Below are 26263 nucleotides of genomic sequence, written 5' to 3'. Positions count from 1 at the left end.
GCGCTACAGGTAAGAGGAGGAATGATGTGCATTTCGGATTTTGGAGAGAAGTGGTTTAATACTGGTAAAATGCAACTTGAAGCCACTACTAGGTATGAACATCCTCTGCAGAGATCCCTGGCGACCTGCTACATCAGCATCAAACACGGATTATTAATTGCTGGTACATCCATGCTGTGGACATTTTATTGCTCATACCCCCTTTTATCCTCCAGTTGTTCTGGTAGGTCGAGATCTGCTATATGGGCCAAGGACTACATTGTTCAGCATGCATGTTGCTACAGCATTTCACCATCGCACGCCTCATGTATCCACCGTGTGTTATTTATGCCGAACATTCAGCCTGCTAACGGCCTGAAAAACAGCAACCAGACTTCGCCAGACCAGATGGCATATGTGCACTCCTCACTCATCCAATTATGGCTGCACCATGTGTTCACATCAGCTTCACTTTGTTACTTTTGTCGAATTGATTTGAACCGAACACGATGTTCTGTTTTTCAACATCTACGTCATGTCTTATCGAGTTGTGCTTTCTGTGAAGCCGCGCTATTCGATTACCTGCAGCCTGTCCGTCAGTTTGAGTGACTCACACCTCTGACTGCCGTTTGATGAGGTATTTTTTTGCCCTCAGGACCGCAGTAGACTGAATTCTATTCTACATTTAGCTTCCTCAGTTAGCGGTAGGAGGTGGGAGTATTTGGAACTCCGAGGATGTTGGCCAATTCTAATGAAGCTGAGTCAAGTGAAACCGGCGCTTCAGGCGCTATCAGATAATTTCACAGTCTTTTAAATCATGGCGCCCATTTACACCTGGTATTAACATTTATCTGGATACATTATCTGGATAAGGACATCCATTCCTTTGCATATCTGTTATTAATCCGGCATTAACATTATCTCATTGTACTGGGGTCTTTACATACAGATGAGTTAAGTGGAGCTTGAGGGCTCGTCACAGGTAGAGGGAACCACAAGCGTCATTCATTCTTAAACGTGTCGTTGCCAGGGAACACTTTCTCGCTACTCCATCCACATAGCATGCATTTCAGAATGATTTTCTTATCAAATGATAAATTCAGCTGAAAACTGAAATTGCATCAGTGTCTGCTGAAGGTGGCGTTTCGCAGTCCACAATACATTTTGAGAGCTTCACAGCAAAACAGCATTGCATCATTCTCCTAAACAACTGAAGTAGAAAGAAAAGTCTCTTGAAGATCCCGATTGTTTTGAAGGGATTGTTTTTATATCCCTTTAAAAGCTGAAATCTTCCCTGTAGCTACTAAAGGTGTTTCATTTTTTTTAAACAAGTCTCCTTCTGCTTCAGTTGTTTAAGAGGATGCTGTTTTGCTGTGAAGCTCCAGAAATGTTTGATAGACTTACGAAACATCACCCAACTTTTCATCGGCATTGCGGTGAGTATTTTTCAGTTTTGGGTGAACTGTTCCTTTAAGCCTGCTGTCACACTGTCCAGATTAGTTTTACATCTGGCTGAGATACGATCACAATGCAGAGCCTGTCCACCTCCACATGTGGTCTGGTCGATCACATTACACTCGGGTCACGATGTGTCCATAGTGCACCTACAGTACAGAAACGCAATAACATGTATGTTTATATAATCCTGATTGGATGTCCAGACACAGGTTTCATGTTCATGCCAGGTGTAAATAGGCATGAAAATGTGACTCATCCATTTTAAAGACTCTTTACGGTTTATGCACCAGTCTTCATAGACATGCAGCCATAAATCTCCATGATAGTTAAATACCAGTCGGGGACGTGGACCCAGCAGGAGCCTCTCACAATTTGCCAAAAAGACGGCAGACTGCATGCGGCTCATTATTTATGATTGGCTCCTGGTCTCTGTAACCAACCTGTGCAATCAGCTGGTGATCACACAGAACAAATTCCTTTTATCAAGGGAACATGATTTTCTTTATCTGCTCTTTGGTGTGTGGCAATTTCAAGGTCCACTTCTTGAAATATTTACAGCAAACATTGGTATATATATATATGCTGGTAAAATTGTGGTGTGGAGTCTCTTCGTCTGCCTCTGTGAACGCTGTCAGGATAAATGTAGCTTACCTTTCAAAATAAAACACACAGTAGTGAACGCAGGTTCTCCACACTACAGACTAAAGAGTCCGGCTGCAATTAACACATACTGCCTGAACCCTGTTTGCATGATTTACAGTTTATTAACACAACTCATTGTGTGGGGGAGGAATTTATTACAGCAAACAACTGTTCTTTGTAATTGTCTACGTCCGTATGTATGAGTATGAGTGACATAAGTGACATTTTTAGACAGGGGTTTAACGTTTTGATGATGTGTTTTGTGTGCGACCCACAATCGGGGGATTAAAAATCGCAAACAGCAAATTAAATTGTCATTCAAATGATGAGATTAAACCGTCATTGTTTGCAAATGTTATACATCAGGCTATACGCTTGAGCTGTTGTATGCCACATCACGTCACGTCACGTCACGTCACGTCACGTCCTGCAACATCAGCTAAATCTATAAATTGACACAATAGGGCGGCGCTGGTTGATTTCTTTTAAGTCCAGATATGACATAAAAAGCCTTTGAACCCTCAGCTATGAAGGACGCCAACAGACACTGCCTTGCTCGTGGAAACTGCAGTGTTGAAGTATGATGACCTCCGGTGACAGGACGCCATTAAACACAGGCAGCATGGATAATGGACAGCCTCCTTAATCACTTCCTGTGCTGCTCAGACAAGATTGGATCATTTAGGCCTGACTGAATTTAACCTGATGAGGGATGTCAAATGAGTATTGACGAGAAATATGATCGTCTGAAAGGAAACGCTGTTGAGTAAGACATCAGTACAATGAAGAGTAAAAACTGATCGTTCATAATTCTGGAAATATAACTGATCGTGTTGAATGACTCAGGTGATCTCTGATAGACAAATTATGTGCCATTTTGTAATCAATATAATCACAGTGACCCAGAGGTGGCCGCAAGTAATTACTATTGATTACGCATATGATTGTTTTGAAGGATTACATCACAATTACAGCAACATTTTTAGCATTTGATCCGATGTAGATCAGGTTTTAAATCAACCTTCCTGATTTTGATTGTAAACATATGAGGAGGAAACACATACTTGAGCGTTTGGCATGGAGTGGGTTCTGAACCAAATCTGCAACACAAGCACAAACAAATATTAAATGAAGACACACATACAAAAAAGGAGGAAAAGAAAACAAGAGATATTTCGCCGTCTCGTGGACTTCACACACTCCCGGAGTGGTACAGTACATAAAAGCCTCTTTGTCTGTGAACACAAGGGAGACACTTCTGGTGCCAGCCAGCAGTGATTTTAAAGATTAGGTTTGGACCTCTGGGCTGCATGAGGACTAAAATGGATGCACAAATATTCTGAAGAAAAATGCCAGTTATCCGAATTCACTGACTGCAGAGTCGGGCTGCTTTTGGCAATATGACGGCGTAAAAACAGGGCCCAGGTGTGCGCTTGGCCGAGATCGCCTGACAACATAATCTATTACACGAATCTGTAAAAATAACAACGAGCTAATGTCTGAGTGTGTTCCAGATCAGAAATTTTTGGATGATTTTAAGATGGGAAGATTAACAACATATGAGGACTAAATCCCTCATCGTGTCTCCTCTGCGTTCCTGCTGCCATTGTGAGACAATCCAGAGAACATTAGCTTGTGATTTTGACCCGATGTTAACATACCCCGGCGCTGTCTTTGTCTGTGGCTTTTTAAATAGGTGTGTGAGGAAGAGTTTTTATCTGCCTGCTCTTTCAAATTAAAAGGCCTTTATGACAGCAGTAAAGCTGCCCTCTGCCCCTGGCACACACACACACACACACACACACACGCACACACACACACACACACACACACACACACACACACACACAGTACCATGGACACAGATAAGCCTCTCGTTCTGTGTAGAGACCGATTCCAAAGGCTGACAGACACGAGGATATCTCTCTGTAAACTTATCTCAGCCTCACACACAGACAAATGCACATGTTCAGCAACGTCTCACACACACATACTAGCTATGGCAATCACTTCTCAAAGCTTGAATCTCTCCCTATCTGTCTTTACTTTCCCAAACCACTCACTCACTCTTTCTATCTACTTTTTCTTGCTGGCAGTGTTGTCATGGTGACAGGACAAGGTCCAGACAGGCACTTCAACTTTTAACAACACAGGAGGTTTTACCGACTTCCATCGTTCTCTCTGTTTTGGCAGGCCTCACTACCTCTCATCTCCAAGTGTCCTCTTCTCCCTCACATCTGTTTGACTTTCTTCTCTTCTGGCTCAACCTTTTTGTCTTCTTCTCCGCATCTGTCTTCTTTGCCGCACTCGCACTCTCTCTCTTTTTCAGGCTCATCTTTCCCTGTTTTCCTTATTGGCTGCCAACATCTCTAGACCTTTTTTCAAAAACATCCCTTTTTGATGTCTCCCTCGGCGCGCTGACATCAATTTGCGTCTAAAAGCTGTTAAACATAAGTAAAGGAAACATAGAAACCGGTGGAACAAATGTTGTGAGCGGGCCGGAATCCCTCAGCATTAAAATTTATAAGCAGCTGGGAGATTTCGATGACTGACAAAAACGAGATTTAAAGTTGCAGAGCTATGACATGGACTCACTTCTTCAGTGTGTTTTTACACTAAACTCAGTGTCTGCCTCTTGCACTGCGATGTTTATTCAAATACAGTCAGAATAAGCCTCTTAGTCCGTACGTAGGAAACCAAGCCAATTAGTTGATTATGGTTAAACCTATTTTTTTTGTCTTTTTAAGTCACTGGGTTAAACCTGTAGTGGAAATGAGATAAGAACAGCATATGCTGTACTCTGTCCAACAGCAATACATGAACCACGCCAGGCTGTGATTTCATTTCTGTCTTTCTTACTTTTTACTTGATTAATCATTCAGATGTCCGGGTGTTGAGTTTCTAACTTCAATAGAATACGGTGAAAAACATCAATGCATGTTTGATACCACTAAGAAAACCTTACGTAACATTGAGGGCATAAAACTTGTGATTTTTATGAAAGGAAAAATACAACAAGTAAGGGTAGACAGATCATCAGCCATGGTGGATTACCAGGAAAATATTCAGCATCTTTCAATTATTGGTATCGATTTTTCGTTGAGATTGCAGAAAAAATAACTTTATTTAAAAATGTGTGCAAGCTAGAGCTAGCAGCCATTAGCAGTTGCTCTGGGTGATATGCTGCCCCATTTGTTTGAGTATGAATTCAGCAGATGGTCATTTCTTACATATTGGACCTTTAAAAACTTGTCAGTGAACCCAAACATGGCGATCAATCAGCCCAGTGAGAACTGCTCACCAGGCCAAAAAGGTTTCTAGCTTGGGGGTCTACTTCCTGGTTACGTGGCCCACTGAATAAGCACAGTAGATTTTCTCCCACTGGTCACGGCCATAACTTCCTGCTCAGCCTACAGACTTTCCATTTTGATGCCGTCACACGGATGCCTTCGGACCGCACAAGAATTTTCCACTGCAGTACAACGAGTGACCGCTGGGCAATACTGGCAACAATCATGATGCGAGCCCGTCAGTACACTTTGTTCAAATGTTAGCGTTTTCATTGTGAGCCCTTCGCTCAAGGCACCAGAGCTGTAACCTTGGCGGTAAACCTGTAATTTTCTCCTTTCCACTTTGTTCCTTGTCTTTTATCTCTAATGTGTCCAGGACCAGAAAGGTTGTTGCTGTACAGACGCCGTGTTTGGGATTATGACTGTACTGTCAGCGAGCTGCGAGCCTGCACGATGTCAAGTGACAACTACTGTGCGTCTGCTTTGTTTTTACTTCACTCCCAGCGTCACCGCTCCGCTCCGCTTCACTTGACTCTGCTCTCTCTCCCGGGATGCTGCTCGGCTGTGATTTATTTGGTGCCGTGTAGGAACCTTTTAACACTGTTACTTCAAACTCCCTTACACACTTATTTATCTAGCAACTCCTTCCCCCCCCAGATAACTAATAGAGCCCACTTCCTGGTTGGATCCGTGCTGACATTTTGCTGAAGTCTGCCAAAATTTTTAGTCAGCCGCTTTCAATACTTTCCACGATGGAGAGAGCACTTTATTACATTCTGTTTCAGCTGCTGCCCATTCGCAATCTGCACGCAGTACCAAGAGGAACCATAATAATCCCATTAAAGACCTGTATCAAATTCGCTTGATACAGCAGCCTAACTGATTATGTTTACATCCAGGCTAATAATCTGCTGCTATAACTAATTTTTTTCTTATTTCGAATGAGCTGATTTTCTGAAAGCTCTAGTAGGGGTTCAGGCAGAAAATTAACTTGGAAAATGATTGCAGCACAGCTGGTAGGAGGAAAAAGGATAAAGGATTAGAGAGAGCAATGGGCTGATGAAGAGGAGGAGGAGGAGGACGAGGAGGAGGAGGCAAGGCTGGAGGGAAGCAGGGGGAGAAAGAGGAGGAGGAGGACTCCAGTGGGGCATGTGATGCAAGGAAGAAGAGGGCGTAGTTTTGCTCAACACGAGGACTTCCTAAATGGCGGTTGGAAGCCGAAAAATGAGAAGGAACGTGAAAAAAATAAGGGAGAGGGTGCATCTGAGGACAGAGGAGGAGGAGGAGGAGGAGGAGGAGGAGGAGGAGGAGGGCTGAGGAAGAACAGACCCTTAAAGACGAGGACAGTAGGGGTATCTAGAAGCTGCACAGCTGGGAGGCAAACTGATGGTGGGGCAGTTTCCTGAGGAAATGCCAGAGTCTCTCAGAATGGAGATACTTTACTGACTGCAGCTCTGCTCAACACATTGGTATTCAGACTGTATATCTAACGGCAACAGACGTACTAAGGGATAAGATGTTATGAATTAACCTTACGTAACCAAAGAAAGCAACCAAAGATGTACAACCCTGAACTGAACAATGGCTGATGGACCTACAGGGGCCCACTGCCCTCCTCAAATGGCCTTTGAGCAGGGCACTAAAGCAGTACCTGCACTAAACCCACATGCATCTTAAATATGACAGAATAAAACACTCCTACAGGAGGAGCACAATGCGAAAGCCCTGTAATGAACCTGTCGTCATAAAACATTTCCTGAATTGTGACCCATTTTCCTGCATTTGTTGAATCCCACAACACAGGACAATAATTACATTCCTGGCGATCTCTCCCTGTGGAACAACAATGGAGATTCAGGGTGCCGATGCTCACGAGTGCGCGAGTCTGTTCCCCTCCACCAGAGCACTGATGGACAATTTCATGGCTGATAAAATTCTCCATAGCGAGACGATGAACACCATCAAGGCTCTATTCACACACTCACGCCTTCAAGATGATACAACGAGGGTGACGATGACTTAAGGAGGGACTGACTGGCTGGACGTGAAGCAGCTTAAGAGGGTGATGTGCGACCTGATAGCATGACTTGATACAATACTGACAGAGATACAACACAGTCACTGATTTGGCGATAATGTAAACTGCTGATTGAATGAGTTAATTTTTGACCTAAACATAATGACACCCATGAAACAAAAGCACAAACACATGCCACACCTGAAGACTAACACACACATAAGAAAGTGACAGATATATTTATGACTTTTTCATTTTTTTTTTGTCTTTCTTTGTCTTGTTCCATTTTAACTATTATTCCAACACGTCTTCCCTCTGTTCTTTACTCATGGGATGATGTAACAAGTAAATTTACCCAGTGAGGAATCAAGAAAGTCTCATCTTATTTGTGAATGCTGTTTACTTGAAGGTGATTTCCGAAAAAGAGTAAATGCTAGTGCAGTCTGATTATACCAATGTCCAATTGTACAATGACATGCAAACTACAATATATGTCTGCAGCCGTGCTAGCTGCTCTGTGAGGCTGTACAAAGCTATATACAGCAGGGCTTTGAGCTAAATGCTAACGTATCATGCTAAGGTGCTCACAATGCCAATGATAACATGCTGATGTTTAGCAGGTATGTTTGGTAGACTATTTACCATTTTCACCAATGTCTTCACAATATTTCATGGCAATTCATCTGATTAATTAAGGACGTTTCACAAAAAAACTAAATGTCACGCTCATGATGGCTCGACAAGGAAAATCAGGAGATCACCAAAGTCATCAAGGTTCATCCTCCAGGGACCATGAACGGGTTTAAAATATTGATTGCAATTCATCCAATAGATGTGTCACTGACAACCAAAAATGTCACCCTCATGGTGGGACTTCAGCAGTTGTCAGGGGATCAGAAAAATCAATCTGATTCATCCTCTGGGGACCACGAATGTCTATAAAATATTTCAGTGCTAGCCATTTAAAAGCTGGAGAGATACTTCAGTCTGGACGAGAGTGGTGGACAGACTGACCAACATTTCCAACTTACCAAGCTGTTAGAACGCCTAAAATAATTCAAAAACTGTTGCTCAGGACCTCATATCCTTTTTTCTTAGAGGTCTGAATGTGGATGTGGACATTGAAGCTGTGCAGCTGGACCGACGTGTCGCCTGCAAACGCTGCTTGACAGCTAATCAAATAAACAGCCCCGCCTTTCTAGTGTGAAAGAACAATGGGTTAAAAGAAAAACAAACACACACACACACACACACACACACACACACACTACACAGACGCTTTGATTCGACATCTTGTGTTCCTCCAGCCTGGTTTTCACAGCACTTTAAGGATCACAACCTACAAAACCTTACAACCTCACAGAGCCATAACGAGGCATGACTCTGCCCTCTCGGCTCAGCACAGCCCCACTGTGACTAAAAGTGATATGCTGTGGTTTTGTAATCAGAGAATCAAAACCAACACAAGGAGTCACATGCCTCTTCCTCTTAGCGTCGCCCCTGTGTCCGCCAGACACCAAACTGGCTTATTATTATTATCTAAAACACATAAATTCAACCTACTGCAGCTTTATTACGTACGCTGGCTTTGTCTGGCCTCATTCTGAAACGCGTCTAGCAGAGGCACAGGGCTGTGGTCCAGTCAGACCTTGGCACAATCAATCAGCGGGGAGACAAAGCACAGAAGGAGTGAGCTTATTGATTGCACCCTGAAAAAGCAGACAAAGATAATTTTTCATTTGTCTTCACTTAATAAAATCTTAGTCCCTAATTCCCCCTGGCAGGCGTCAGGGTATGTGTGGCGTGATTCGAACCCAAAAAAAAGTCGGTCAGTATTCAGGTTTGGCTTTTTCTGCTTAGTGACCCGAGCTCACTGAGCTGTGGTCGGCTGTCAGACCAACACTTGCGCAAACGCAGACCTCTGGAATCTCAGAGTGCGAACAAAGAACAGGAACATTTCAGTGTTTGTACATTTTCTTAGGGAAAGGAGAGCGCGCGGTAATGCGACAAGAAAGAATTAAGCCAGAGAGGAGGCACCGGAATGAAAGAAGAGAACTTGGCAGAGAGGAATGAATGGGAGAGAGAAAAAAGGATGAATTAAGCAGTGCTGCATGCATCTCTTCCCCTCGCCCTGCTCCCTCCTCCTCCTCCTCCTCTTCCTCCTCCCTGTTCCGTTCTCATCTTTCTCCCCCTCTTCCTCACATGTGGTCTCTGCTGTCTTTGCCAGCACTCCCTTTCTTTGTGCACCGCTCTCTTTCACTCTCTCGTTGTGTGTTTGTGAGCCTCTCACAAAACACCAACAGAATTCTTTAACCATTTTCCATTTTGTGACTCGACAGCTGCACGAACCGTGACAGCTGAAAAGGAAACCATCCTTCTCGCCTGACCAAGGTCACCGCTGTGGTGTTGCTGCGTTGTCAACGCAGGTGAGAAGCTCACGCAGTGGTGAACCAGAGGGCGAGTTACCTTTCATTCCCACAAGCTGTGTCAATCTGTCAGGGGCAAAAATGCCTTTATCTGACTGTTATTATAAGGGTGGAAATACACCATGATAAGGGTGCAGATAAAGGTAAAGCACGAACTGGTGGTATAAAAAGGAGTGGAGCTGTTTGATTACATTCGTTTAAGGAGAGGGCACACCATCCATGCACAGACTGATAACTACTTCAGAATTAAAATGTGCTCGGTGGACTGTGAACCTGCTCACTGAGAAAATATGAGGAGTGTTTAACAATAAATGAGGTGGCATAAACAATAAAGACCTCTCAAAGGGAAGCAGAGGGGAGCGAGAAGACAGCTGCTCATTATAAAACAGTTTAATGACTTGACTGTTTGAGCAGTGTCACGATGGAGCTGAATAATTATGATGTATTAGCTATATTTTCCTTCTGATAGTTGGCAGGAAATCTCAGGAAGAGCCCGGATTTCAATTCAATTGGGTGGAAACCGATTCGACTTTAATGGCGATCACACCCTCGCGTGGGCATTTATAAAGCGCTTTATGTCCTTCCAGATAACTCAGCTGTTAGGAGGCACAATTCTGGGATGAAATATTGAGCAAATCAATTCAATTAGCAGCGATTTTTAAAACAGATGGTACAGCTGTGTAATCACACAAAATCGGCAAATATTCGTTGGTTTCGGCCTCTCAAATGTGTGAATCTGCTGCTCTGATGTGTTTCATATCATTGTAATGGGGACCTCTTTGGATTTCTGGTGAGACAGAAATCTTGGGATTTTAGAACCTGTGATGGACACTTTTACAACCATAAATCTCAACCGTTCCGTTTTCTTTTCCCGCTTTTTCCGTGAGGGTCGCGGAGATGTTTTTCCCCCCTTTTTCAGGGGAGGTTACTGGGGCCAAATCCAGTGACTGTGGGCAAAGGCCAGGGCACACCTGCTGATGGCAGTGGATTTTCTACCACAGGAGCAATTTTGGGATTCAGTATCTTGCTCAAGGATACTTCGGCATGTAGCTCAGTCCCACCCCAGGGGAGCCGGGATTCGAACCAGTGACCTTCCGATCACTAGTCCAGCAGCTCTACCCACTGAGCTACAGCCGCCCCTAAATCTCAAACATAATCCTTAAAATATCAACAGATTAATCCATAATGATGATAATGGTTAGCTGCAGCCTACCATCAGAACCAAACACCAATCCTACAGCCTCCCTCTAATCTTTAACTATATTGTCATACCATTTAAAAATAAATTATAATTCCGATATTTGACAATGTTTTCCTTTCAACAATTAATTTCCTCTAAAGCTACTTTTGTTGTAGTGACTGTCAGTTGCCAAAAGGTAACGGCACATGGACACATAAACTCCCTCCCCTGCAGCAGCTACAGCTGATGTTAGCAGCAAGCCGAACTTTTAAATGAGGCATCAACATCTTCAGGTAAATAATTAGCTGGTTGCATAAGTTGTCTTTGGTGATAACGGGACATTTTTCACTATCTTGGTTGACGCTAGCTTAGCATTTTGACTAGGGTTTGCCCAGATACACCCAGCTGCAGAGAGTAAAGCACTGGGGGAAAAAAGGAATGTTGTGTACTGGTGAAGAATTCCAAGTTTCTAACTTTTATATGTAAAAGGCATACATTATCATTAATAATTTCCTATTTTCAATACATGAAATGAAAGCTTTTATTGATGCAACAGATTACCCATATGTCTTAAAATATCAGTTTCGCAAAAATAAAATCATTCGGTGGATCTTTGCGTTGGTGTGTTTGCATATCGAGCTCCTGTTGCTGTGTGACAGTATGTCTTTTCACCAGCAGTGTCTGCAAACACCACGGTGTGACACCTTGTCATATTGGTCATGCTTGAATTCACACACACACACACACACACACACACACACACACACACACACACACACACACACACACACACACACACACAGAGACACACACACACGTGTCCCACTGCGCTCACGAGGGGGACTCATCACATCACAGGGGCAGCATCTGACCTACACACACTCCCCCTCTTTGTCCGCCTCCCTTCCCCTCTCCTCGGCTCCCCCCCTTTGTCTCAATATCAAATTTTCTCTTTAAGCCCCATTCCCTCCTTTTTTCCTCATTAGTCTTCATTCCCTGCATCACTCTTTTTCCCCCCCTTTTCTCCCTCCATCGCTCTCTCCACTCAGAAGTAGGGCACAGTGGCTCGACTGTTTATAGTGATGCAGCTGCAAGCGGGGTGAGAGAGAGCGAGAGAGAGGGACACATGGGGGAAAACACAGGAGGGAGGAAGAAACACAGGGAGGAGCAGGAAGAGAGCGTCTACAGTCAGTTTAATATTTCGTCGCCGGTGCAGTGCTGCACACCACCTTTGTTTCAGAATTGCCATTTCAGCCCAGTGTCAAAGTCTGCATTTATGACGGCAAGATGAAGATCTGATATACACAAAAACAACCTGTTCGGGCCACAAATCATTAGCTTATTTTATTACCTGGTATCTCCGTTTAATCATTAATCCAACCAACAGGTTAGCAGCAGCGATAACACCATGATATTTTACATTTTTACCTTTAATTAACTGACAAATTATTAGAAAACCACACGAGTTGTAGTTTGCTGGTTTCCTAGCAAGTTGCAGTCGTTGGAATGTTCTTAAATACTATCAATTTCAATGTCTTGCACTAGAATGGAAACTGTGACAAACGAGTGACTAATCCAATTTACTCCTCCAAACGCTACAGGGAGAACTCTGAAGCCCAATCTGTATCGACTGGAGCCTTCCCTCTCCCTACAGCTAATCTATATCGCACTCCTTAAAACAGCAGCAGCAGCAGCAGCGGCATCAGCCAACACGTCAGCCTGATACTACGATAATAGGATCAGTGGCTCGTAATTACATCCTTAAATTGTTTGAACTTACACTTGTGGATGCCAGTATAATTAATCATCTTCTCTAAAAGAAATTGTGTATCTTTTTTACTATAATATCAGAGTTGTAACCAAGTAATAACAGAGTAGGAAGGATAGTTTTCCACTCCGTCAACGTGCGCTACCACCAAACTGAATTGGACATCCACCCAAAACCCAAATTAACCCCTCAGTTCAGCTTCTGCGGAACAATGAGAGAAAGATCGCTGCTTAAAGCTGTAATCAAACCACAAAGCTGCATCTGTAATTATCCTCTAGAGCTCATTTCATCTGGTGTGAGCTGAGGCGGAGCAGCCAGTTTTTTGTTCTTGTGGAGAATTTGTGCCTTCAATTTGATAATTTATGCATCTATCTTAATCGTCCTTTAACCGACCGCTTATGTTGTGTAACGAAAAACGCGTTAGACGGGCATAAAAACAACAGTCATCTGGAGAAAAGGTTGCGGTTGCGGAGATGTGGAGGAGTCTGGCTGATCTGCGCCACATGGTCGTGTATAAAAAGGAATGTGGTGAGATAATCCGCAAGGAGCTGTTTGCAAGTCATTACAAAATCCCTCTACACCTAAAAATGTGTTTCGCTAATTGCCGTTTCCCCTGAATGCGTGAGCTTCACTGTGCTGAATGATTTACACGCACCAGAAGGCTGTTTTCTTTACTTTCATCTGTTGAAGGAGGAAAGTTTCTTCGAGCTCACTTTAAATCCAAACTTACGACGTGATTGTGTGAGCAGTGCTTTGGCCTGAAACATTCAGTTAGGCCGGTTCTGTTTGTTGCAGTTATATTTAGGTGTATTACAATTATCTGGTACAATTGTCCTACTTATGCATCTTATTATTATGTGGTTTTATATTATCTATTTTTGTCTTCATTGCTTGTTTCTTTCTTTTTTTTCCCCATCTATGATTCAATCAATATTTTTCCCTCTTTTAATCATTTCTGACCTGTTGTAACAAGTGGATTTCCCCGGGGAGGCATCAATAAAGTCTTATCATCATTATCAACCATCCTTATGTCATCCTTCCCACCATCAGGCTAGCTAACCTTACAGTCAGTGAGGTTAGCTGATGTCTAGCTAGCGCTTCCTCTGATTGGCTGAATGGTGTGAATGCACAGCCCCTTATCTATCCAGGGATCTTTTTCTGATGGATCAAAGTTTTGTGTGAATGAATTTAACCTCAGGAGGTCTTTTGCAATGCATTAATCGCACATGTTCTTATCACAATGACGCTAAAAATGCTATTCATCCGTCAGCATCTTTAAGTTTTGAATGTCTGGAGGCATCTGCCAGTAAAAGGTTGAAATACACACTTTAGATTTAGAAGTGACAGATTATATTTGCAGGAGGAGCACCGTAGGGAGACTCTTCCAGTGACTAATAACAAGACAACTACTTCGACTTTGGCGGAAGCCAATAAATCAAAAGCCAGCCGGAGCCTCTGAGCGATAAGAGATTAATTATCTGACTGGAATCTGAACGTTAGTCTACAAACACACACACACACACACAAACACCAGCATCCTGCACACAAAGAGACCTGCATGTACACACTCTCTCACACACAAATGCCCCTTGCCCGTCTGTAGGTCACAGGCGATCACTGATGCAGACAGCTGATGCAAAGCGACACACACACACACACACACTATACAACATGCGTACACTCCCTCCCAAATAGACAGCACCACTGACTACATCAATTCCAACTGCTTTCTCCTACAACACACACCCACGCATGAGGACGGGAGCAGGAGACACTTACTGATTTTCTCCTCCGCTTGGGAGAACGGGAAGCAGCACAGTTGACCCATGGCGTCTCCTTCCCTCTCCTGCTGGTCACCTCTCCCTGATGTTGCCCCTCTCCCCCCACTAAGACGGACAGATCGAGCGAGAGTCCTGCTTCTGCCACCGTCTCTCTCCCACTCTTTATCCCCCTCCCCTGTCTCTCCCCTTCTTTTTCACTCTCCTCTTTCTCCCACCACTCCTCCTCCTCGAAGGATGTCGGTGAGGATGGAGGCAACAAAAAAAAAAAGACACACGGTAAACCCTCCCTGTGCCTCCGTGCAGCCCGGAGAAGACCGAGCAAGTCAGCAGACGAGGGAAAAAAATGAACGAGTGGCTCCTCGCTCTCGCTCTACTTTGCGCTGACACGGGGAGGAGGGGTGTGTGTGTCAGAGGGAGGGAGAGAGAGAGGGAGAGGGAGAGAGGGAGAGAGAGAGAGAATGGGAAAGCTGTGTGTGTAGGAGACAGAAAGAGAAAAAGAGTAATTTGTTCAATGTGAGGTGGGGAAAGCGGAGGAGGGATATGAATAAGATAGAAAGTGTGTGTGTGTTTATATACGTGTGTGTGTGTGTAGTTGAAAGGGGACAGAGGAGAAGGGGTGTGTTGGGAGTGTGGCAAGTGTGTGGAAGAAGAAAAGGGAGCGGTGTGTATGAGGAGACAGCAGACACTGGTGCGTGTGTGTGTGTGTGTATTTATGTGTGTGTGCGTGCGTGTGTGTGGAGGGAGGAGGGGGGCTCTAGGCTCCACCCCCCTCCTCTCGTCATCATTGCTTGAATAATGGTCGGTGAACAGCGGGCAGCTGCTGCCTGCTACTGCGTGCATCTGTTATTTATGAGATTTCTCATGGTATTTATATGTCTATGTATTTTTTTTTTTTGCCGTGAGATCCTCAGAGAATAGAAAACAAATCCATCAATATTCATAGTTAAAATCAGGTCAGTTTCAAGGTTAGGTATGAATTATGACGGCTGCTATACAGATAAGAGTGAAGACGGGTATCCCGGGGTGAAGGGCGAGGAAATATAGGGACGTATGAGGGGACTGTGAGCAATTCCACATTTATATTCAGTATGTTTTATATCATCTTGTATGCTGCGGTCATTCAGAAAATGGTGCAAAAGTGATGAATAATAGATACGCCAGCGTGGTGCGAGGCTTTCCACATGGATATGGCTATGGAGTAACCAACCAGTAGCCAGCTGGGTCAGCCAGGGGCAGGTCCACACAGTCTGTAAATAGCTATTATGATTCAGGGCAGCTGATGTTGGTCTGCATAATCAATCAACTGTGAAAAATTCAAGAGTTCAAGAACATCTTAAAGTGTAAAATTACAGTGTGAGGCAAGGAAAAGCATTCATTTTCCTTATATGATATAGGAGTGTAGCTTTGCCTGTTTTAGTGTGTTTGCGATGCATCCTCAGGCTTGGCTCTGGTGGAAAAAGCGCAGTGTACATTAAGATAATTAATTAATTCATTTGTTCATTAGGCCGATAAATTTCTATGTGTTAAATGGAAAATGCAGCGTTTCAAGTTGACTTGAAGCCAACTGTGCAACCGTGCCACCAGTGTTTTTTTGATGTTGTACGAATTAGTCCGGACGACCTCTCTTCCTGCAATCAATGTAATTCCCTAATGTGTTTTTACATCAGCTATTTTGCTAACATTTGTTAAACACTGAGAAAGACTCCCCACTCTCTACTTGGCAGGACATGAGCTGTCAGCAGACCAAACACACACACACACACACAAACACACCCATATATAGCAGTGGTTCCCAAATAGCGTGCAGCGAAACCAGTGTTGGAAAGGTAACTGAAAATCGAGTACAGTTACTGAAATATTACTCGGTAAAAATTAATCGAAATCACTCCCAACTCCTGCACTGTTCTGCTCACCTTTCCAAACCTTCGCCTGCTACATAGTTTTGTGTTTTTGTCCGCAGGGTTGGTGTTACCCGGATTGAATTCTTAACTGTTTGAATAGATTCAAAAATCAATAAAAATAAAGTAGCCGGCGTGATTTAAACGAGTCCCCCTGCCTCAAATCAACTTATTCTTCTTACTTTCTGCTGTCATAGCCTTTTTAGCTTTAACTTAATTACATAATTCTGAAGTGATCAGTGAGTTCACAGTGTAACGACACCATCTGCGTATGGACTGGTTACCTATAAGGCTCGCTCTGACTATGCTATGCGGCCCGTCACTGACCTGGATTTTTACCCCCGGAGAAATTAAGGTCAAATTACGGCACAAAAGAAGCTGGTCTACCATTGTGTAACCAAAACAGGAAGAGGTATTGTTTCCTCTTGGTCACTATCCCCAACGTAACCGTGAAACAACTGGAGTAATTGTGGAAACTCTACACTGCAAAAGAACAAGAACCCCGCTGATGGACGAGGGCGAGAAGGCGAAGAGGCAGAAAGATGGAAAATGAGTGAACGCTCGAAGTTGGCTCCCCTGTTGATACGTTTCCCCTCACCACCAGGACATCTTTACTAGATCAGTGAGTCAGTAGGGTTGGTTTTTGTTTCGGATGGTAGCCAGGCTGCTAACGCTGTCTTGGCAGTAACTGCGAGTTGAAGCTGTTATTATTTTATACATATAAACATTTTATAGTTTTTTCCATTATCTGTTCATAGTCCAGCTTTGCCTTTGATGCCTTACAGAAAGAGATCCTCAAACCTCCCAGCGTGATCAGAGTACTTTAGTCTTTTAGTGCAATCATGCACCCACTAAGACCACTCCAGATCAGATTGTTTTTCATTCTCATCATTGCTTATTTTTACTACCACACCTCAGGTGATGCTTAATCCTGCTGAACAATGTTGGCAGCATCACTCGGATATTTGCATAAACATACAAGCCGAGTAATTTTCATGCAATACATGTCCCGCTGCTCAAACAGACCGACTTTCCTGCTTTCTCTCAGCTCATCTTCGGCTCTGCATTTTGATGTAATGGCCTCAAACGAGCGCTCACAGTTGGAACTCGGAGCCAGTCTGGCAGCAAGGGTTGTGAGCGCCGACTGAAAGCGCTATTCTGACAGAGGGGAGGGGAACTTTTTTTTTTTTACCCCAGTCACTAGTCCATGGACACGGAGTTGTGATGATGGCTGACTATGAGTCGAAATAGACTTCAAGCTCTTTGAAGTTTTGGTATTTATTAAAAATAAAAGCAGCAGCTTGATGTAAAGGGAAGAAAATGGAGAATATTTGTTATTTCGCAGGGGCCTTGAGTGAGCGTGAAAAGTTCTGCATTGAAAAACTACATTTATTTATATACATTATCTATTTAATTAAGTTACTCAATCACATGTAACCCAAAACGAAACCGTGTACTACTCAGCTCCGGGCGATACCGTAGCTGAAGTGTACAAAAACACAATCAGGAAATCCCTGATCAATACGACACTAACAGTCTGTGCAAATTCATTCAAAACTGTGGGCTGCGTGCCAAGTGTGCTCTGCAACAAACAGCAACCTAGTTACTCAAAACATTCATAATTTCTACGGATGCCTGTTCTGGTGTGATGTGTAGCTACACGTGCACTGATGAGGAAGCAGGTAGAACGGTGACAAGAGGCGGCGCTTTTCAAACCAGAAGGCCTTCAACTCAAGCCCTCTCCACAGCCTCCGCTGACGAGCCCTCGAGTAAAAACAAATGAATCTCCACCAGTTCTTTCGTCGCTGCATGTGCACCGCCCTGAAGAGGAGGTCTGTGTAGTTAAAAAGACATCTCTGCTCTTCGGGGTAATGGGGGGATTACGAGCTATGGCTGAGGGGACGCGAGCGTGAGATGCAGCGGCGAATAAACACGCGCACGCCTCGCACAAGCACACACCATACATTGTAGTTGGAGCTCAGCTGTGTGAGTGGACAGTGGAGGCCTGTCTCCAGCGGCAGCATTCAACTCACAGCTGCCACTTTACACTCAAACACTCCTACACACACACGCAGCTGTGATGACTACTATTTGTAGGGCTTAAGTGTTGTCACTGATGAGACTTAATAGCTATTGAACGTCAGATATACTGTAGCCATATGTGTACATGAACACATCACCTCTGCACAGACGCACACAAACATCGTCCGAATTGATGTGTTGTTTTTATTTTTATGGGAAAAGATGAATATGTGGATATATTATCTCTCCTGCAGGTGCAACTATAAAACAGCCTGGGGGACTAATAGAGTTGAAATGTATGCTATTCTGCTGTAATGTGCGTGTTTGTGAACACCTGATTAAAAGCCACGCTCAGCTCACTTTCGCCGAGGCTTCGAAATGCGGAGGGGAGTGTGAAACGACTCACACTGCAACAGTGTTGACTTTGTTCGGCTGAAGGTCGACTCATGGTGCCTCACGACTCAGTCACAAGACAGGTTATGCACACAAAAGAGGAAAAAGACAACTGCGCGCTGCAGATAACAGGGACTTCGTTCTGTTCTGCATGATATGGTGCACTGCTAACCATATAATGTTAATAATTAACTGTAGGCCCTGTAAACGGGAACGTACATAAAAGAAAAACAAGGACTGCGCACAATGTGATAAAAGCTACAACCCTGAGTGTTTATGTTCTGAATAATGTCGAGCCTGTGTGTGACATGCCTGCCGTTTTAACATTCTTACTAGAATTTCTTTTAAACGTGGCAACAACAGAAACAAAAACAACACAGTGCTGCACGTCCAGCATCCACACTCACTTTTACTACATGTGATATATAATACTGGTAGGAATACCTCAGTGTGTATAAGGATTACAATTATCTGTATCTCTTCAACTAACTAAATTATCTGTATCCGTATCTGCACTCAAAATGAACGAGGCTCAAACCGTTAATTAAACTGGAAATTGGTGAGACTGACTGGAATATTGATACGGTTTGATCAGAAGTTGCTAATAGTTGTGTCATGATTGTCCAGATCCCTGATTCGATCTGAATTATGATTTTAAAAAGGTCACAATTCACTGCAACACGGACGATGCCGTCGTTCAACCATCACATCTGGATTTGTAAAGATCAACAGATCATTGGTTAAATTCCCGGACAACGGTCATATACATTCTCAAAATCTTCTTTACAAAGATTTTACAATCTTATTTAAAAGGGTATTTTACAACAATATCTTGACTTGATCCTGGCGGCTTTTTTTGCATGTCAGGGTTCGGCTACTTCAAATAATATTCACAAAAAATAAAAGACTGTAGAGTTCAACAAAGACACATCACCCTTCTGGGATTCTACAATCAACAACAAAGGACAGAAATCGGTTTGTTGCAAAGTTTGGCTTCTCAAATCCGTCCTGAGTAAGCCCTCTTCCCAAACAAATCAATAAGGGATCTCTGGTAATGTCATTAGTTCAGGCCAGGTTGGTTCAGTTCTCCTCTCAAGAGTAAGTCCTTTTCTTGAAGAAATCAATAGAAAGGTCCCTGAAAAATGAAAATAAACCAAAACATCTTCGACCCTGTCGGAGTGACCTCTGGTACCAGTCCGTCCATCGTCTTCGTGCACACAGAACAAGTCTCTGGAGGAGCAGCTGCAGCCAATCGGCGAGCTAGTCGTGTTATCTTTTAAGTCTTGATAGCTCACTATGATCACTCTTCCAATCTTGAATATGAATCGTGACATCCATATTACAAAACCATTTACAGAACAGCCTATTAAGAGAATTTGAGAAGTAGTATTTTATAAACTAGAATAAATAAACTTCAGTCAGCTACCCAATGAGGATTTTCCTCCATCACAATACAGATAATGACACATTTCACTCAGATGATACTCCTTTTTGTAAGAAGAGCAGGTATCTGGATCAGATAAGGTACAACACTAAATCCAAATGTACACAAATCAGTGTGTTTGTTACTATGAACAACTCCATGTGATTAAAAGATATTGGTAGAAAAACACCTGGTGTTATTACAAATGCGCGTTGATCCCTTTTTTTGTTCTTTTTTTTTTTTCCTGGTTCAAACGCTCAGCTGTAAGCAGTTGACAATGTTTATGTCAAAGAGGTGCAAATTTTCCATACTGGTGACAGCTCCTCTCCGGGTGTCGCCAAGAGCAGAAGCCTGCAATGTGGTGGGATTTTATTTCCACTGCAAAAATCCTGAACACTTAATCCAACAGACAATGAAAAGATTATTTATACGCACTGCAGAATTCAGCTTAGATTTTACACTAAACCCACTGGGCTTGGAAAACAAACTGTAGTATGCAGTGTGGTGGTTTTTCTGCTAGCATATACGGTGGATCCAGTCACAGGTGGCCCGGAATCCAACCATTCAATGACTGGACAACTAGAACACCATTTATATCTTAATTACAGCTGTTGCTCTGAGTGGAAAACTATCATTTAACAGCCTGTTTGCGTCTCCAAATCAACACATCTGGCTCCATCTCATTCAATGAAAACTACAGGCCTTGTTATGCATGTTGATCACTGTTTCATATATGGTGAAACTAATGCTGCGTTCTTCACGAGCATTCATGCTCCATTAGTGTTCACTTTTATTGCAGCACACCAGCCGTTTAGTTGGTCGTTGTGTTGAATGCCACTGGCTCTGTGTTATTTTCTATTTACCAGTCTGTTCCGGTCGTTAAAGCTTTTCAGAATCGATGATACAGTTAACAGCTGCGAGCTTCTTCTGCAGCTGAGGGGTTTTGTCTATGACATCTCGAGGTTATCTGCATTATTCACAGAGCAATCTTAATCTCATACTGGCTAAAAAGACACATTTGTGTCAATGTAGCAATCGGAGTGAATGGTCTTTTTTTTCCCCCTGATTTCTTCTAAATAGAACCGGTTGCCTCTCAAAGTTTTTAATGTGCTGCAGCCACATATGTTTGACTCATCTTAATAAATCTTCAAAATGAGCAACAGTAAAATGAATGTCAAGAGACAGGCGGATAGAGCAGCAGATGAAAAAAATTATCTGGGTCGGTTTCTCATCAAATCTGACACAAAAAAACCTGGAGGGACAATTTTCTCTTTCTAAACCCTTCTTCAATCTTCCTGCCTCTGTCACTGCGCTCAACTATTATTCCTCTCCTATTGTTTTCATCTGACTCTCCGTCTTTGCCTGACCCGCGCCGGCTTCTTCGGTCCTTCCCTTAATATCAAACTTGAGTTCCCTCGTCTGTTTAATGTCAACTTCGCTCTCAATATTCTCTAAGCGTCTGTCGGGCCATGTGTTTAATTCCACTGCTCGTGCTACGCCATTTCCCTCTCCTCGGTCTCTCCTTTTTCTTGCCGTGCTCATTTATCTTTCTTGTTCAATCTCACTCAGCCCTCGCTCTATCCTCTTCAATCTCCAACGTCTTTCCATCGTCCTGTCTGCTCAATCACTGTCGTTTGAGCTTCTCCTCCTTCTCCACCCGAGTCGTTTTCCCTTCGGTCCGTTCCTCCTCTCATCTGTTTAATCTCACTCCAGCCCTCTCTTTATCCTCTTAACATCCACTTGCGCCGACGATAAGTTGACAGGTGCTTATTGTTACCAACAAGAGACAACGTCACGGCCGTATGAAATAATCAAAGCTGCATTATTAAAATTTGACATTGGAACTCGCAAATCAATATTTTAAAATGCACTCTGGGATGTTTGATGTCCATCTGTTCTGTTAAAAGCTTGTATTTCTGCACAGATGCAGATAAAGGTGATAATAAAAAAAAAAAATAATAAAAATAGTAGCATTTGTAGAATTAGATTCCAGCGGAGGCTTCATAGAACTGACTCCAATTTGTGTGATCAAAACATTGCAATTATCTCTGTGTGTTGTACAGATAGGGTTAGGGTTAAAGCCAAAGATAAATGTATTTATTTCCAAATCTCACAACATGTTTAAATCTAAATTTGATCAACGTTTTTTTGGCCAAGAACAATGTTTTCCACTGCTCTGCTGCTTTATTTATAACAACTATTTATATCGATTTCGCCCTCAGTAAATCATTATGTACCTACAATTGCTCGGCACTCAAGCTTCTCTTCTTAGATAAATGATTTTTAGGGTGATATCATAAAACACTACGGACACTTAGAGCTTCATTGTAAATTCCTCAATAGAAGCTTATGGTTTAAAAAACTACATCCTGTGCAGCCCTAGATAGCACACTGCGCAAAGGCTTTCCCGCTCTTGCTTTACTAACATTTAAAAAGCACCAGCACGGTCTCGTTCCTACCAAGATGTCTTTATGGCTCGACAGACGCTGTTGGTAGCCGCCTCGGCAACTTGAAACTTGTAATACCAGGATCATACTACATGACATTTGTGTCCTTCAAGATGGTCGGCATGAGATTCAGCAAATGTTGCCTCGATTTGGCCAAGAGAGGCAGAAGATGACAAGCTGAACACAGACCAGTCCTATCTTGCCATCGTTCGTGGTCTGACGGGGCTCGGCTCAACCGAATTTGGCAGAGAGCGAGCAGGACGTGAGACACTGAACTGGAATTGACCAAAGCCTCCAAGACCGACTCAGATCCATCTGGAAACAGGGGATCCAGTACGGGAGCGATCAGGACCGGGACTATGACTTCAGGGAGGACAGAAACATGGCAGGCAGGGTTGGGAGAGGCATGCGGTGGAAGAGAAACAAGCCTGACATCAGAAGGAGTGAAATCGATGTGTAGAGCCAGAATATTTCCACATCTTCCACAGGGAATTTAGGATCTATTTGGCCCAAACCAGAGGGGATTATGGAAAGACAAATCTGACAAGACGATTGGTGAGTTTTGTTACGTTTATGTCAGGTTTGATTGAAGGAATGAAAGGTTTTGATTCAGAAGGTTTACGGTTGTACATTTCTGTTTAGTAAGGAAAGTAAGTGCGTTTCCTTTTTTGAAATTTTGTTATGTTTATTCTCTACTTTTGACTAATCAACTAAACTAAAATTCTGTCCCTACTGTACATTACACTATTACATTACAGTACACTGCTTCTTTAAAAATCAGCTGTATCACGTGTATTAGTTCAGCAGCTGTACAGTGATGTGAGCAGTTGTTAGTGATGGAGGCCTGTGTAGGCATTTTGTCGAAGGTTTGCTGACACTTTGTAATTATGAGTGGCGGATAATTCCCTCTCCGTGAAAAGAACAAACCTGAAGGCCTGTTTTTTTTTTTTTTCTTCCATTATCAGTCCCCTGGTGCCACTGGTGTGAATGCTTGTTGTTGAAACGCACATTTAATCAAGGCTGTTTCATTTTTTTTTCCCAACACCAGCTCTCTGACTGTTGGATTACAACTTCTCTCCCTAAAAAGAGCACTTTCTTCATTGTGTTATGCTCTGCAGTGTTGCCGAGGCTATGAAATTACTGTTACAACGCCATGCTCCTGCGGTATGAGACTGCTGTAAGCAACGCTAAAAACAAAGGCCGTACTCAGATGGTCTCTCTAATGAATTAGGTATTCAGATGCCCTCTCTCTCTGATGCATTAGGGAGAAGAGGGAGAGAGGATGAGTGTGAGGGAAAGGGAAATGGGATGAGGGAGTTTTAGATTCCACTCAAAACAATCAATTATGAGAAACCAGTGAGAGTCAGTGGTGGTGTGCCAATCTTTCCACGAGGGATGCCTAAAAAAAAAAACATTTCGATTTCTGGCTTTTTTAGCACATTTTGTCCCTCTGCACCCAAATAGTGGTCGGACATTCTGATGAGAACTGATCAACACTGTTTAAAAGAAACTTTGAAACAGCTTTGAAAACGCCATCGGAATACAAAGTAAAGAGAAAAGAGGGGGATGCAAATGAGCCTGCGAGTCCCAAGCTTACACTACAGCGTTTGGACTAGAATGGGTGTTTATAAAGTCTATTTTTCACACAGGTTTTCCTACAACTGATTTTTTAAATCTTAAATCACATTTCTCCCCGCTCGAGCAACAATATTTCTTGCAATATTTACAGCAAAGCAAGTATTTCTGGTATCATTATTATTCTTATTATAAGTGGATCCATACAGAAGGAGGAAGAAGACAACAAATCCACTGTAGAAAGACACCAATCCAAGCTCATTAATGACATTTTCACATCAATAACACTCGATTACATTTTGAGCCCATTTACCGCGCTCCAGCTTACATTCGAAGCCTCAATAATCCCTGAATACCGTAAAAACAACTCTTAATTCCTCAATATTGCCGCATCAATAGCCGCACTTCCCCGATTCAATATATTTATCCAGCAAGAAATTAACCCACTTACATGCAAATTAGCGAATTGCGTCATCTGGCACTCGTGACTGGAAATTAATTGCTGCCAAAGACCCATTTTATAGGGAAAAGCAAAGCGGTACGCTCTGTACAGAAATGACTGACCTCAACGAAATACCAAAAGGTCACAGAGCCACGAAGCACCTTCATCTGTCCGTGTGTGCAAACTGTTAGAGTGCTGTGTGTGGGCTTCTGTATGCATATATTTATCATACTCATGCTGCTGTAGTTGTGTCTCTGTATGTAGAGCTGTGGGTGAGTGTATCATACTGTAAATACCAACAGGCCGTGACAGGAGATATACCTACCAGTCAACTCACCGAGTATTATCTCCACTTTACAGACCGACTGGAAATGTCAGACTGACCATTCGTGCCACAACATTCTGGAGTTTCTCCCTCCACATGCCGCGAGCTGGATTGTTTTCAGAGTAACTGAAAGAAGTCACTGTTTTTCCAAAACGAGTACCTTCTGAAGTGACTTGACGAGTGGGCCCATTATCTATGTCGCAAACACTCCCTTCTTTGATTACCTCCAGTCTTTCCATTACATTAACATCGCATTCCAACAGAGCTGCATGGAAAAAAGAATGAGGACAGACTTAAGTGTGTGTTTCAGTTCTGGGAAATAAACTTTGTTCTGAGTTATAAACTTTCCTCCATCTGTCTAAACAGAAGCTGACGCAATATTTCATGTCCTTTCTTCTTTAGTATGTATCGCCGAGGAGAGAGGGGAAAAAGACATGATGGGGAAAAGGAGTACAATATGTGAAAAATGATCTAATCCTAATTTTCCTATGATTGTCATTGCAAATTAAAGTTACAACCATTAAAGCCGCTAGAATTTAGATTCTTGTATTGCAGTCTGACCCTGCGAAACCTACATCTGCAGCTCCTCTTAGTTTTCCAGAGGTTCACAGTGAGTTTCAGCTCATTGTTCAGCCTCCCGGTTCATGGACTGTTTTTTTTCACTCTCATAGAATCGTGTTCGGATGGAGCAGGCAGCTGTTTTGAGCTAAAAAAAATAAATAAAAAAAGATCTAACACACTGAACTCACTGTACAACACCTGCTCAGCACCAAATGGTGGAGATAAAAGGTCAGCAACTAGCTGGTTAACATGGTGCAGCATGTACCAGCTACAGTGCCAGATAAGAATACCAAAAACAGAGCAGAAAAAGCTGGTATATTGCTAAATATTGGACTGACATGCGCCGAGTGGCAAGAAACATTAAAAAATAATGTTGCTCCTGAAATGCTGGATGTGTAAATTCTAACAAGTTTGAGATTTTAAGTAAAAGGTATATATGTGTCGATGTTGTGTTCACTACGAGTGTTGTTAGTGGAGGGGTCCGCCATTCCCATGTGGGACTCAAATTACCTTCCCACACACGAGAGAGAGTTACGGGAACCTATGCAGAATTTAATCAAGGGTTATTGATATCTCATAGATATCAAACTAGAGCATGGATACCCGACCCGAACCCAGGCCGGGTTCAGGCAAACA

The 26263-nt window shown here is 42.9% G+C and overlaps 1 protein-coding gene across 2 annotated transcripts in view; it reads right to left on the bottom strand.

Moving 5' to 3' along the window:
* Positions 1-26263, bottom strand: part of akap7 (A-kinase anchoring protein 7) — a 51536-nt gene that overhangs the window by 7203 nt on the left and 18070 nt on the right. Inside the window, exon 10 of one of the 2 annotated variants that reach the window (XM_030405052.1) lies at positions 3144-3179. The exons of the other annotated variant lie outside the window; for it this stretch is intronic. Within the exon in view, the coding sequence (XP_030260912.1) occupies positions 3144-3179 (36 nt within the window). The remainder of the gene's footprint in view (positions 1-3143; positions 3180-26263) is intronic. 2 annotated transcript variants of the gene reach the window in all.

This window comes from Sparus aurata, chromosome 22 (genome assembly GCF_900880675.1).
Source record: "Sparus aurata chromosome 22, fSpaAur1.1, whole genome shotgun sequence".
In the NCBI taxonomy this organism is placed as follows: Eukaryota; Metazoa; Chordata; class Actinopteri; order Spariformes; family Sparidae; genus Sparus; species Sparus aurata.
This window is presented reverse-complemented; position numbering and strand designations above follow the sequence as displayed.